The sequence below is a fragment of the Macrotis lagotis genome, chromosome 7, assembly GCF_037893015.1.
Source record: "Macrotis lagotis isolate mMagLag1 chromosome 7, bilby.v1.9.chrom.fasta, whole genome shotgun sequence".
Lineage (NCBI taxonomy): Eukaryota > Metazoa > Chordata > Mammalia > Peramelemorphia > Peramelidae > Macrotis > Macrotis lagotis.
Genome location: NC_133664.1, coordinates 74,238,663 through 74,254,851, shown reverse-complemented (window position 1 = coordinate 74,254,851; position 16,189 = coordinate 74,238,663). Strand labels below are relative to the sequence as shown.

The 16,189-nt window shown below is 35.9% G+C and overlaps 1 protein-coding gene across 8 annotated transcripts in view; it reads right to left on the bottom strand.

Annotated features, from left to right (window-relative positions):
• Nucleotides 1-16,189, bottom strand: part of CCNY (cyclin Y) — a 319,673-nt gene that overhangs the window by 37,885 nt on the left and 265,599 nt on the right. For all 8 annotated transcript variants that reach the window (XM_074193197.1, XM_074193202.1, XM_074193204.1 and 5 more), the window contains one exon: nt 3,010-3,110. In XM_074193197.1, the coding sequence (XP_074049298.1) occupies nt 3,010-3,110 (101 nt within the window). The remainder of the gene's footprint in view (nt 1-3,009; nt 3,111-16,189) is intronic.

Genomic DNA, 16,189 nt, shown 5'->3' with positions numbered 1-16,189 from the left:
AATGACTCCCCCCCCCCCTCCTTTATTTTGATTTGAGGATCTACAAAGATCACCTAGTTTGTTTTGATTTTGTTTGAGCTTAAGAGAAGTGGCACACTGGCACTGTGCCAATGGTCCATGCAGACAAGTATTCTAACTTTGTCAGGAAGCCTTCCTTCCATGACTTGTCATGGTATTTGCCCTTCAGAACATAAGTTTTAGAAGTGTGGAATAGGCCCTGAACTTCCTAATTTCCTATTAATCAGTATATATCTAGTAATCTGAAAGTTTCTCTTAATCAGCACATATCTAATGATCTGAAATATGAATTCAAAATACCTCCAGTTTTTAGCTAACTTTTCCTTACAAGAAATAAAATTCCATTCCTGGGAATCATTTTTTTCCCCACTCCTAACAATTACTGCTTTAAGAAAGGGGAATTGTAAAGCATCCAGAACTAAAAGAAAATCAATATTCCCATCTACTTTTAGACCTTTAAAAGCACTTTTAAAAAAAGAATCATAGAATTATAAGACTAGGTCTTAGATTAATATTATTTCAATATGACTTTAGGGTTCTAAGATCAGGAGTCATGTATTACAAAAAGAAATATGAGAAGCAAAAGGGAGAAGATAATTTCCTTACCCTTTTTAGAGTAGAAAGTCCTAGAAGTGGGTAAAATTTTGTAAGAGTATTTGGTTTTCGGGGTGGCTAGGTGGCGCAGTGGATAAAGTACTGCCCTGGAGTCAGGAGTACCTGGGTTCAAATCTGACCTCAGACACTTAATAATTACCTAGCTGTGTGGCCTTGGGCAAGCCACTTAACCCCTTGCAAAAAAACTTTAAAAAAAAAGAGTATTTGGTTTTAGAATCCTCCATTTCCCTATCTCTGCCTCCTCTTGGGACCTTTTCTCTAGAGATCTGTCACAAACATGCAGCCTCAACTACAGTATGGTCTCAGACCAGTCTTGCTCCCAAAATGCTCTACATTACCAAGTTACCTATCCCTCTGCTTTCTAATCAAAGGTCTTCCTTCCAAGCAAATGATCTCAGGTATTAGGAGGAAAAATAGCCTAACTGCCTAGTTAATTCACACTAATGTATCAATGATTGATAGCCCACTAGAACCTCTACTAAAAGAAAATTTCAAGTAGTATAACAAAGTGTAATGGAAAAACCTCCAGCAACCTCAGGAATAGTACTTATGTGGGGGTTTAGGCAGGGTGCCTGGGGACAACCATTAAGATCACTTTCTCTAAGGTGTATCTGCCTTATTCTAAATCTCTTCAGGTTTCCCAGGATCAAAGGAAAATCTGGAGCTTCTGTATTTTGTGCTTTCCTCAAGTCTCAGCCAGGGAGATGAGAGAATGCTTTCCAGCTTCTCATCTTCCTTCTACTGGCAGCAACAACTTAGGCCCTGCACCCCCTCCAAAAAAAACAATCTCCAACAGTTATGTTCATGCACTAATAAGTAAAGGGTAGCCAAGCTATTGCAAGTACCTCTTTCCATCATGAATGACGGGACAGAGGTTTATAATCAATACAACTTACTGAGCCCCCCAAAAAAAACCCCAAAGCAACAAGAGAATAGACTACATTTCCATAAATAACTTGACAAAGATAGTGTTGTGTAAACAGCAGGAGCTCAAGGCATGCTTGCTAGCTTATTAGCCTGCATTATTACAGATATCAGGGATAGTACCAAGAATGGGATTGTGCAAACTGGAGACCCAGATCAATGAAAGGTGACATTTTTCATGTGAGAATTTGAATGTCTTAAAAAGAACTAACAGCTTTTAAATGTGTATACATACATATACTATGTATAAGCATGTATCAGTACACATGCATCTGTGTGTGTCTATTATACAAACACACACACATATCTTCCTAGAAGAAGACAGGAGTGTCTTACTGGCTGTCTCAGGGCTTAGCTCCTCTCCACAGATTTCAAGGAATGTCACCTGTGGATGGTCTCTTATTTGTCAATTGGAGATAATGATAACTTAGATTACTCACTTCCTAGAGCTGTTGGAAAGGAGGCATTTTGTAAACTCTGAAGTGCTATATAAAGGTTCATCACTATTAGTTCGAAGATGTTGTCTCAGAATGCTAGATCTAGAAGGTTCTTCATAGAACCAGTTTTCTTATATAATAGATGAGGAAACTAAGGCTAACCGAGGTCGTGTGGCTTGCTTATAGTCCCACCAAGTGTCAGAGTTTGGATTAGAAGCAAAGATGGTTAGGGGTCACTTCAGGGCTCCCATCACTATGGTATGCTTGTCTCCTCACCACCTTCTTTTGCTCTTAATATTCAACATCCTGAAACATCCTTACATTTTTCTGAGGAAAAGGTACCAAAAGAGTATTGTGCTAGGATGGCCTCAAAAAGAAAATGTAGGAAGGAAGAAGCATGCAAGGATATGAGAATGCCAATACTTTGAATTTTTAACAAAAATAAGGAACGTCTGACAAAAATTCCTTTAAAAAATTTTTTCTAATTGTGTGTAATCAGTTCCCATTTTATTTGAACGTTTTTTGTTGATGGTTGCTAAGTTTAGAATAAAAGAAAATGGAAAGAATAAAAAGGTACAAAGAAAAAAAGAGGAAAAAGGAAGAAAGAATTTGCAACCATCAATAAGTATTGGTCCCTTAACCCCCCATGACCCCGGCTACTCCTTATCTCCCACGAGTCATCTCGACCACCAAGAAATTGGGTTGCTACTGCTTGTCAACCCTGAAAGAAAGAATAAAAGGCACTGGAAATTAGAAGGGACCACTGCCCTGACAAGGGATCAAGAGCACTCACCCTCTTCTCCTTGTCCTTTCTTTTAAAATGTGATCTAATCCCAGATGTCCATAAGTCTCATATTATTTCATAAACATAACCACTTTTTCAACTTTTTTTTGATATGATGATTCCTCAAACACATACATACACACATGCAGGTAGATACATACACAAATCCACACACTTTCTTTAAGCTATCATTCTAGCATGTGAAGTTAAGGCATGGATCCGAATACCTACCATTTAATTGTATACTTGAGGTTTGGTTGACTGACTGTGCTATCATCTAGGAAAATAGTGGAACAGGAGCTGTATTTCCTTCCCATCTGTCCTGGAGGATGCTAGGAAACAAGAGGAAACAAAATGACAATTACACACTGGTGAATGCTCTTCTCAAAGAATCCCCCAACACATACTCACCTTCGATGGTGATGTTCACTCACAAAAAAAAAAAATCTCTCTCTCTCCTGTTCTTAAGGGTTTATTTGGAATCTAGAGGCCATTAACATAGGCTTTATAAGATTATATTTAATGGAAGATGCATGTTACATTAATATTTGTCTACTTGACCTTTCTGCTTTTTAGACCTATGATAGAGATGAAAAAATGAAGTAATTGATCTAAGTTATGGAAAGTCCTAGACAAAATCCTTTTTTTAACATGTGTTATAAGCTGATACATCAAAAAGCACAAGAAATGAAAAATTGCTTATATCTTATATAAATTTAGTTGGTCCAAATATAGGATGTCAGCCTTTGTAAGTCAAACTCTTAAGTGAATTTCTTTTTAAGGAATGAAAGGACCTGGCCTTAAATATTGGTGATGTTACTTTAGAGAAATCAGTGTATCTCTAGTCGGGGGGGGGGGGGGGGGGGGGGGGGGGGACGACACCTTTTTTTCTGCCAAAGGTCATTTAGATATATATTATGTCATTTCCCCTGCTATATTTGATCAAACATTTAATAGATTCACACCCAAAATGTGATTTATTGAATTTTGAGTCCCACAGGAAGTTGCCTTGGCACCACCAGACAAAATAGTCTATGGGCCAGATGTTCCCCACCTCTGCACTAGACCTTAGGTTCCTTAACAAATGAAGAAGGTCTGACTAAATGATCTAAATCCCCTTATAGTTCTAAACTCTATAAAAATAAAAACAGTATGAGTTCACATTGAGAAATAATTACAACCCCAAATATAAGCCATTATGGCAGCTAAGCAGTTAAAGAAAAATTGATAAAAGTCAAGAAATGAGGAGGGAAAAGTAGGATTGGCAAAAAGTAGTAGAAGAGAATGGGAGAGTCAAGCAGGTTTGGAAAAGAGTTGGCCCACAACAAATCACAAGCATCCATAGTATTTTTTTTTCCATCTTCATACTATTTTACTTTTTCTAATTACTTGTAAAGTAATTTTACTAAACCCTCATTTTACTACAATTTTGTATTCCAAATTTTTCTCCCTCCCTCCCTTCCTTGCCCCTTTCCCCAAGACAGAAAGCAATCTGATACAGGTTATGCACAGTTGAGTTAAACATATTTCCATATCACTCATATTTTGAAAGAAGAATCAGAACCAAAATGAAAAACCACAAGAAAGAAAAAAAAAAAGAAAATTTTAAATAGTATGTTTTGATTTGAATTCAGACTACAACATAGTTGTTTCTCTGAATAAATAATTGTATTTAGAAAACAATATTGTTAGCTATAGTTTATACTTAGGAGACCCTAGCTCCACTATTTTTATATACATTTTATTTTTTTTATTTTGTTTTTTGTTTTTAGGTTTTTGCAAGGCAAATGGGATTAAGTGGCCTGCCCAAGGCCACACAGCTAGGTAATTATTAAGTGTCTGAGACCAGATTTGAACCCAGGTACTCCTGACTCCAGGGCCAGTGCTTTATCCACTGCACCACCTAGCCGCCCCTACATTTTATCTAAAGAAATACAGGAAAAGAAGAATCCTTAAATTTGAGATTCTGATCAGAGGGAACAGACATCATAAGGAGGGATCATTCTCGAAGAGACCATAGGAATGCCAAATTAGCAGGGACCAGGTAAATCAGAGTGACAGAGTAATTTAGTCTCCAAAGCTTAGACTACCTGTGTACAGAACTATGTCAAGAATGCAAGGACATCAACTAATGTGAATAGAAATTGTCCAGAAACTCTAACTTCAACCATCCTTTGGATGGTTGATGCCCTTAGTCTATGGATAACAAGGACTACTCTCTGACTGACAAGCTAGTCCTCTCTCATTTGACCCCTCCCAAAAGATGGAAGGGATGAATGAAAATTCCAAGGTCAGGTAGGACCCATCTTCACAGAGAGCAAACATGAAGGCAACTAAGGGAATGCAAGGTTTGGCGACTATTATGATTGGGAGAAAAACCATCTAGAAGATATCACTCACTAGTCATGGGATCCACATGAAATGTGTGTGGGATAATTGAGCAGTAAGTATATTGGAATAGATATTGTATCACCAAGAGTGACCCCTCCCTAATTTTTCTTCCCTTTCCCTCTCTGTCTCTAACAAGAAGAGTGTGTGCACATATATAATCCCTTTAAAGAGTATACACACACACACACACACACACATTCATCCCTTTGAACTCTCTCATAAGAATTTGTCTACCATTCCTTTTTACTTTTTTTTAAAATAGGATAAATCTGGTCACAACCAATGAATTACTAAATTATGTTCATCCTTGTTCAAAGCAGAGAGCTCCCTGGAGGACAGAAAATTAGATTTACAGCTGCATTATTTTAGAAAGCATATTCTCTCTGGCTGGGATCTGGAGATATTGAAATATAATTACTGATTAATTTTAACAACCTCTTAGAATGAAATGAAAAACTCAAACCCAGCTCTTTCTAAGCAAATGAATCAACAGTCTGACATTGGGGGGTGGGATTGTGGCCACATCTCTTCTTTTTCCAAAGGGAAACCTCTCCTTTAGGGGTATGAAGAAAGAAAGAATAGTTGATACCTTTGGAAGGCTGAGGGCAAATAAGAGGTCATGGCTAACCTTCTAACTTAACATAAAACCACCACACCCCATTCTTCCAATATATTATAATTCCAGTATATAATGAATGGTTGAATGATAATTGATGATGGAGAAGGGAAGAAGAAAAATATCTTGAGGAATATGAAGTCCTATATTTTTAGAAGAAACAATAATTTCAGTTTTGTTTTTTATATATTACAAACTTGTCCTCAGAGCATTATGACAATAAGCTGCTCAGCTAAGTCTACATTTCATATGTATTATTCCTAACCCTAAAGCTATGATGAAAAAAGACAAAGGAACTTTTTAAAAACTTATCTCTTTCAAATCAAATAACTACTATACTTACTATGACCTTTACCAAAGTTGTCAATTCTTTTTACTAGGAGAATAATTAGAGGCTGTATTATAGTTTTAACCTATGTACATTTTGAGGGACCAATATGGCATTTTACTGAAGTATTGAGCTCATGCATTGGTAAAAATTAAAACTGAGAAAGTTATATATGATGGGGACTGATAAGAGGAAAAAAATCATGTAAGTCATAAATAAGTGACATCTAATTTAAAACTTAAGTAGATTCTGTCTGGATATTGTGATCAGCAGACACTAGCTGTTTAATTCTTATTCTAAGGTGGATTTTTTTTAAAAAATTAGATTCTCTGGACAGCAGTCAAATTTCCATTTGGTTTTGTGTTTATCTTGACAGTTAAAGTATGTTCTCTGACAAATAATCAAATTAGCCCAAAGGGAGCTTGAAATCAGTGCCTGGTCTCTTCATATCCAAACAACTATATACAATCAATCTTGTTTGATAGATTTTAAGGGGATTTTTAAGACCTACATATATATATATATATATATATATATATATATAACCAGTTGCCTCATTCATTATCCTTAAACTAACATATTAAAATAAGTTTTCTTTTGTATTAAAAAGTTATGAAACTTGCAAACATTTAAGGTCATTGATAAATGAATAATAAGCAAACTCATATCTTAAAATTTATCTTCCATAATTGAGGGAACCATAAGTCCTCAAAACAATAATTTTATATGCTATTATTAAGAAGGCTCTATTACAGAATTACCAAAATATTTCCTGAATACTGGTTGTCATATTTATAATAATATGTGAGCTTTAAAGCTCACAAAGTGCTTTGCATTCATTATCTAATTTGAGCCTCATAATAACATTGTGAAGTAGTTATTATTAGCCTCATATTATCAAAGGAAACAAGCCAAGAGGTTAAGTACCTCTTAATCATTAATTATAAAAGCATATGATGTTTAATGCAACAGGAACATTAGGGAGAATTTAGGGTTTTGGGCAATTGTTTCTCAATATCAAGATCACACATTTCATACATCATAAACATCTGAAATCCAATCAACATCCTTGGTCTTCCTGAATTCAAGAGCTCTCTCCTCTCCATCATGGCTAGCCACAATCAGAGAACCACAATCTTTTTTTTTAATTTTTAATCTTTTTAGGTTCTTGCAAGGCAATGAGGTTAAGTGGCTTGCCCAAGGCCACACAGCTAGGTCATTATTAAGTGTCTGAGGCCAGATTTGAACTCAGGTCCTCCTGACTCCAGGGCCAGTGCTCTATCCACTGTACCACCTAGCTGCCCCAGATAACCATAATCTAAAAGGCAGTGTTTGTACTTGGGCGTTGACTACTTAAGCTCAGTTTTCTGGGGCTGTTTGAGGAAAGAACAGAAGGAGAACTGATCAAGTCCAACTTACAACTTAAATGTCAACTTTTACTTGACATTTCCAGGTTGACAGAATTCAAACTCTAACAGTCTCATTAGGAAAATCTAAATATGTATAAATGATTCTCTCAGTAAGTGGGTATGGTATCCACATTTTAGTGACTTTAAAAATGGCAAAAATGTCTTTGAAGCTTCTGTGGGATAGCAGTTAGTAAGAGTGGCAGACTATAAGATCTGGTGCCAAATATTCTGATGAAAATTAAGAAATGTACATTTTATTTCAAGCAATATAATATATATCAAAACACTAAATACCAATTTATGTACACAAAGGCAAAAATACAGATATATTTCCATGTTCTAAACACTTTCAAAATTGTTCATTAGTGCTTGATTTTTTTTAAAGGAAAAAGGGAACGGAGCAAAATTAGCAGTAAATGACTTCTGTTTCCTCTTAGAACACATTCCCTCTCAAGGTTGAAGTGTGGAAGACTCTAGGAGAAAGGATGATTGCCTTTCTGCCCTTTCCATTCATCAACTTTGTTTTTCCCCCCCCTTCCACAGGCTACACAGAACTACCTCCATTAGCTAAGTAAAATGAATGTCACAGAGTAGCCACAGCTTATACAAAGAACCTGAAGGTTTCAGAGGCCAAAACAAGAAAAAACAAAATCAAGCCTCACCTTGGAAAAGTTGCTTGGCTGTTTGACTTCTTCCTTGCTCTTATATGGGACTCCCAGTGCTAACTGCTGATTCACAAAAATCTTAGATATACCAGCTACTAATGTCAAGGGAATAAGTTTTCAAATTATTTCACATTTGAAGTTTCTCAATCATCAATTATACGACATTTGAGTTTTTTAAATACAACTTGTCATATTAAGTTGAATTTAGAGTTTTTAGCATACTTAATCTTAATTCCATTTAACTGAAATCCAAGCAATTAAAAACTTTCAATAACTAGAAATCTTCTTTGAGGGAGGAGGAGGAGTTATAGAGAAATAAATTTTTCCACACTCTGCTTTTATGAGAAAGATATAAACAGTAAGAAAATAAAGAGATACCAAGAACTCTCTTACCTCCCCCATCACAGGATGAGTCACATGTCATCATAATTTAGGCAGATCTGGTATGCCACCCAAATTTATGATCTGGAACAATGGTAACTGGTATTTATAGAGACGACCCTGAGACACTGTCTGATTATGAAATCAAAAGTCTGTGGCTACTGTATTCCGATTCTTTGAAAATTTGTAATCCATGTCTGGTGTGTGTGCATATGTAAATATGTATAGTATGGATTTGTGTGCAGGTATGTATAAATATTCATGAACACACAAGCATATAACAAAACAATATATACATAAAACAATGTATATTATATATATACATATACAATTAACTCAGCCAAATTATTCAATTTTTACTTTACTAAAACATTTAATTCTTGAAACATTCTGAATAAATGTGAATTTTCATATGCATATGCCAACATAGCACACATTTATGTATATGTATATCTTACTGTAGCATAATTACTAACTTAATAAACATATTATTTTGCTTGCCAAACAACCTAATTAAAGATGCTGGCTATAGCTTCAGAATATTTTTTGTATATATGCAACAGAGGGAGGCTGAAAGAGAATATGGAAGACATAATCTTATATGACTAGATACCATAAGCTGCACAGATGGATTTCCCTAAGAATAGCAAATGTAACTTGCCATAAAGTTTAAAAGATTAAAAATATACAAAGAAAAATCAAACTAAATTACATATATTTTTATAATTATACTCAAAAGAGAAAATATTTCAAATGATCTGTGAGCTCATTGACACAGGAACTCCTAATTCAGATAGCATTCAATAATACCTGTCCAACCTTTGATAAGTTCACCACATGAGGTCCACCTATGTTGCCTTCCTCACTTTCCAATTATATAAATGTAGGCAATGGAGTGTAAGACTCCATCCATTAATCCCTTGCTAAATCTAGCTATGTGTCCAACCCATCTTTTTTTCTGGTTATATTTTTATTAGATAACAACATTTATATCATTTCTCCTAAATAATTTCTTATTTCAATCTGTTGTAGCCAGCTCACATACACCCTATGACAAACCATAATTCACAAAGAAAGAGCAGATGTGGAAAAAAAGGCCCACTCAAATTTGTGAAAACTTCCAGTTGGAGAATCACCTTAAGCAGCATAGCTTTATTCCCTTCAAATGCAACTTATTTTATAAACCAAGATACTGACACTATGTAGTTAAATGAAAAATGATTTTAAAACTTAAAATTCACCTTAGGCCTATATTTTAAAATAATCTGACAAAAACCACAAAAGGCCTTAATCACATAAAAATCATTGGACTCAATATTCAAAGGTATTTTAGTTCCTAAGAGTATTGTGTCCAAAAATCTCACATATTCCAGTTTGAACTAATGAGTTTCTATTGGACATGAGGCAATTTACAAATTGGTATAACCACCAAGGAGCTACACCACAGAAAATCATTATATACATAGTCTGAAAATCATAAAATGACTTCCAGTCCAACATCTCCTTTTACAAATGAAGGGATGTGGCACAAGAAGGTTTAAGCATTTTCTGGAGGTCCCAGATTGGGTCAGCAGCAGTGGCAGGAAAGAGAACCAGACGCTCCCAGTCCAGAGACTACACAACACTGAGATGCCATCATCAGTGGGCCTGCCTTGGGGTGGTGAAACTGTTGGCTAGGCTGGTGCTCTGAGTCCCTTCCTTCCTAGTTTCTGTGGAAGCAGACAAGTTCCATATCAGGACTGAAGGGTATCTAGGGTTGGAAAAAGCAGATGAACCCAATGTACAAAATGGCTGGCCAGCCTTCAACTCAGCTTCAAATTACTGTGGAAAACTTATGAATGCAAGCCATTTTGCTCCTTCTTTTTAGAACCTAATGATCTCATGATTAAAATAAATTTCGCAGCATATGTGATTGATACTCTAAAACATTTCAGTTTTTTAAAAAAAACTGGATGTGAACAAACAAACATGAACAACAGGAATCTATGGCAAAGACAGACTTGACACGTGCATGTATGCAATACAAATACCAAGGTTTCTGCTTTGACTGCTTCAGTTCACAGTCCTTGGTAACTGACAACATACCTTACAGACCCGCTCTATTAAGACTAAGCTCCTTACTTACCCCCAGCCATAAAATTCTCATTCATTCTCTCTCTCCATGTTAGTTGGTTGCCCTGTTCTCCAACTTCTCCACTGACCAGTGTCTGTGCCATACTTAAGTGAAATATATTTCTGTCCTGACACTTAGGCAATAGTCCCTCTGCATCTTCTATCCTTTCCCACAAATACTTTCTTTTCCTTCTTTCAATGACTTCCTCAAATTCAGCCTCATCTGAATCAATCATTACCTAGGGGAAGCTGGGATGCTTTCTTTCCTCTAATCCATTGTGGCAAAACTGTTCAAATAATAATCCTTGATCAGAACAATAAACTTGCTCATAGTGCCTTCCCCTTCAAAATGACCATATGCGTATATAGATTTTCATATCTATTTGTGAGTCATTCATTAAAATAATTATATCATTTTTGTGTATTTGAATATTATTATCATTAAGGCTTAGAATCCATGAGCTGAATCAAACCTTAGAATCCAAACATCTCTGCTTAGAAATAAGGAAACTGTCAAATAGAGAGAGTTAAGTAATTTACCTCAAAATCCCAGAGTGAACTAGTGAAGTAAAAGCTGAGATTAGAGACCTCATGTCTCAACTCCAAAAATCTCCAAAATTCATGTACAATAAAGCTTATAGATAACTACAGGCCAATGAGCTGAGGAAATTCTAGAATTGTTTTGAATTTCTAAATAAGGAAACAATGATGACAAAGAGCTATCATTTTGCTTTGTCAAAAACAGGTTGTGTTAGACCAATCAGATTTCTTTTGAAGGGTGGAAAGAGCTAGGGTTACTAAACTGGTAAATCAAATAAAGGTTATAGATATGTAAAAAAAATCTAGGTAAAACATTTATTAAAGTACCTTATTTTCTTCTTGTGAAAAATAGAGAGATATAGAATAGATTGGAAAGGTACAATTAAATGGAATCAGTATGAGCTGAATGGCTGGGTCAGTTAATTATGGGAGTCAAGATCCCAAAAGATTTTGATAGGCTACAACATTAACTTGGTTCTAATATGACAACATTCTGTACAGATAAATATCGGATCTTATATCTAATTTTTAAGAAGTCAACTTCCCATTTACAAAATGGGGAAGGCATGATTAGGCAGCTTTGTCTGAAGCAGATAGGAGACTTTTCACTGGACTCCATATGGGTCAGCAAGATATTGAAGATGGTACAAAAGTCAAGACAACCTTGGATTTGATTGAAAAAGGCCCAGCTTCCAAGATTCAAAGAGGTGCTAGTCCTTCTATACTCTTATTTGGGTCAGACCACATTTGGAATACTGCCTTCATTTTGGGGAAAAGACAGAAGGAGGTCACTGTTAAGAATGAGTATCTGTAGAGGAAGGCAAACAGGATTGTGAAAAGCTGTATGTAGGTTTATGCCATATGGAATATCAACTGAAGGAACTGGGGCTTTTTAGTCAAGAAAAGAGAAGACTTGAGGGAGAAAGAAAACTAAGTATCTGAAATGTTATCATCTGTGAGAGTCTCTAGATTCATTATTCTTTTTTTCCCTCTCTTCCTTCTCCTACCTTGCCACCACAAAGCAGAAGTGGGAGTAATAAGAGGACAAGTTCCCAGCAATTATAACTATTCAAAAGCAAAATTATCTGCCTCAGAAGGTAATGAAATCCATTCACTAGAAGTCTTTAAACAGAAAAGTTGGATGAACTTTTGTATATGTTATAGCAGGGATTCTTTTTCGAGGTATGGTTTGGACCAATTGGTCACTGAAATCCTTTCTGACTAAAAATATTCTGCAATTCTTTTTCCATGTATTGTATAGACTCTTTGTACTATATAGCTCTCTGTTAAGTATATACAAGAATGAGTTAATATTTAATAATAGAAGCTCTCAAAGATGAGAAACTTCATCCTATTAAGGTATCTAAGATATCTCTTAACCAGATCTGATTAAAATATATAATTAACAGAAACATAGAGAAACATTGGCTGTAGAAAGAGACTGGACCAGGAGTCATAAGACATGAGTTCTAGTCTTGACTATGCCACTAACTAGCTATATGGTCTCAAGTAAGATTCTTTGTACTTCAGGTTCCTCTCCTGGAAAATAAAGGAGAATATGAGTCCATCATACCTCACAGAATTTGAGGAGCACATATGAATTAAAGCTCCATATAAACATAGGTTACTGTGACAAATGAAAATCCCCAAGCAACAGAGTTTCTGCATAATTAATAAGCTAAATAAATTGATGGTCAATGGTTTCTCTAAGTAACCACAGACTTCAAGAGAGACTCAAAAACTCTTTAAATCATATGTGTACCTTCTAACAGGGAACTTTCCTGACAAGTGAAATTCAATTCTGATTTGTGGACATTTAATAAGGTAGGCTAAAAGTCTTCAGCTCCTGCTAAGAATGTGGCTTGACTGTGAGTCTCTAGGTATCTAGGCAAGGAAAATCATTCCCATCTGGCCTCTGTGGCTAGTTTTCTCCTTCTAAATCTGGGTTACCCAAAACTCTAATGGTCAGGGAAATCAAGGACAGAGGGTTCTTACCAAGTCCAAGATTCAACTAAACTGGATTCTGCTTATATTTTAAACAGAAGTTAGGTTTCCCTGTAAGGTTAAGGAGCATATGTCTTGGGGGCCCTAAAGAGACTGATTGATCTTTTCAGGAAGTATAACAGTATGATATTAATTATCTCACTATCATGACTAGAAGAAAAAGAGGAGGTAAAAATGAAAGCTTAATATTTGAAATGAAATGAAAGCTAATTCATTCACATGAATATACACAAAACAGATCATGATAAAAAGGGAAAGTATTGCTTTGATATAGAAAAAGATAAAAGATTAAGTGCAAGGCTGATCAGGACTTATGTGACATAAGTCCAATGAAATTTACTCCAGCCTTAGGCTGTTAGCAAGCATTTATTACTTGCCTAGTATACCATGGGAAAAAAAAATAAAGCATAAAACAAACAAGGGCACAGCCTTTAGCACAGTTCACCAAAACTGCAATGCAATCCAACCGGCAATTAATTATTAAGGTAGCTAACAACATGTGGCAGATGCAAAGAATACAAAGACATAAATGAAAGGGTCTCTGGCCACAAAAATCTGACATTACTTTGGAAGAGGAAAGGATAGAAAAGAGCACAGATGAAAATGTCATCCAGTGAAGTAGAGAAGGCAGGAGTGTGATCAGAAAGACAGGAAGAAGGGTGGCATCTACCACCTTCAACTGAGGGTGCTTGGAGATGCCAGAAAGAGAGGCAGATATCAGGTCTAGACTGAATGTTAGAGATGACAAGCTGACAGGGTAGCTGGGGTAAAATGATGCCCAGTCTGGAAATTCAAAAGGACAAGGTAAAGTGCTGGCTTAGATGGAACAACTTGCTTCTGGTCTGATCTTTGTACAACATAGCTGCAAATCATTAGCTTCTAAGTGGAGTCATCCCTCAGAGTTGTTATGGCACAATGCATTTTTTTCCTCTATAGGGAGATGTATTTCTTCTTCATTCCAGTTGAGAGAGAGAGTTAGGATGGATGAGTTATCCTGGAGACTTAAAATCTCAGAGGAGAAATAGGTTTGCTTGACAGGGTATTGACAATGCTAGGGAGAGATGCCCTGGGCCCTTTGCAGGGCTGCTCTGCACAAGGACCTGTTTTAGGTTTATTACTATTTGTACTATTTATGTGATTTTTTTATATGAAGGCTCAAGAAGCAATCTTAATGACCTATTTTCTATTACTGTTTCATCTCCTGGGTATAATAGAAATAAGCTATATGGTTAGGTACATTTTGGGTGAGTTCATACCAATTGATTACAGGAGTCATCTCAAGTGCCCTTGTGGTTTAAAAAATTAATTTTCCAGAAGGAGAAAGGGGCCAGGTTGGATTATTTTAAGTCTCTATAACTACTTTATTACATCTTCCATTTACTTCTACACACTAATGTGAAAATTCCAATAGCCTTTTGATATAGGCTTGTCAGACTTGAACCACTTTCCTCAAATGGGGTTGGGAGGGAAAGGAAAGGGGGGAAAGCAGGGAATATGGTGACAGAATGAGCCAAAATGATTGGTGAATGCATTTTATCTGCTTAGTTTATGAGCATTGCATTTGTAAAGAATCCCTGAATTAAGTTTAAGCTCGACATGAAGGGGGAGGAGATGAAAAAATGTGTTTCTCTCCTTCTAGCTTGGTCGCTTCCAAGTTGTACTTCCCATGTATATTGGCATATTCCAGAATCAAGATAACAAGCTTGGGCTCTAGTTGGCTACATCAAAGAATTACACAAATCTTCATAGAAGCCTTCATTAACTATTAATAAACCCTATTTCAGAGGCAGCATAATATAGAGGATAAAGGGTTCATCCTCAAGTCAAGAAGTCCAAGTTTCAGGTTCAATTTCTGACAAATACTAGGTCTGTGACCATGAACCGGTGATTTAACCTCTGAGCACCAAGACATTTTTCTCATATTCTTAAATTAATAAGTTGTTGATCTTGTATTAGTAAAGGGTGATTTCACCCTGGAAATTCCCAATACCTATGAGACAGTAGGCATTGATCCAAAGGAAAAGAAAATACATTTAAGTAAGGTTTTTCAGACGTGAATTGGCTCCTCCTTCTATCAATAAAGAAAAGATGATGGCCATGTAATATGCAAATAATGACTTTCTTTGGAGAAGGAAATGGCAAGCTACTTCAGCATCTTTGCTAAGACCTTGAACAACAAAAATCACATTGCATTTAGATATAAAAATGCTTTGCATAATGCAAAGCATTTTTATATAAATTACTTGATTTGCTCTTCACAACCAATCTGTAAAGCAAACAAATAGGCTATGACAATTCCCTTTTTACAGAAGATGTCTCACATACTGAGTTAACTTCTCCAAGTTAATTAATACACAGCTAGCTTGTCAGAGCTCAGATAAGAGTTCAGATCTCGGGGTTTCCAATCCTGCGCTGTTCTTTAGCCAGAGGAGGGGAATGAATGGAGCTTCCTCTTCCCTTAGAAACAAATTTCATAGAGCAGAGTTAAGTGGCACCACTCAGCCTTCTTTCCTTTTGAGAATATTTTTCTTTTAAAAGCTGGTCCCTCTTTTGGACCTCATTTAAAATTTTTAAGGACAAGTCACTGCTTCAAATGACTATTCAGTGATGGAAGAGGAAAGAAAACTGCATTGGAGGGAAACGTAGTTCCATGTTTTCCAGTGGTGGCGATAGCAGAGGAGGAAAATTCACTCACACACATGCTCACATACATATACAGATGCATATATGTTTGTATATTGTATAGATATATATTTGTACATATATAGATAGATATATATAATAGATAGATAATGACTGTAGTCCATAATCAAAGAAGGCTATGATATCAAATGAGATGATGGCATGAATGCACATTATGTTGATTTATAGTGTGGAGAATGTTGTACAAAGATATCCTTTCTTGCCTTTTCCATAACCCTTGTCACCTTCTCCTCCAAGGTCTGACTTAATAGAAAACAAGAAC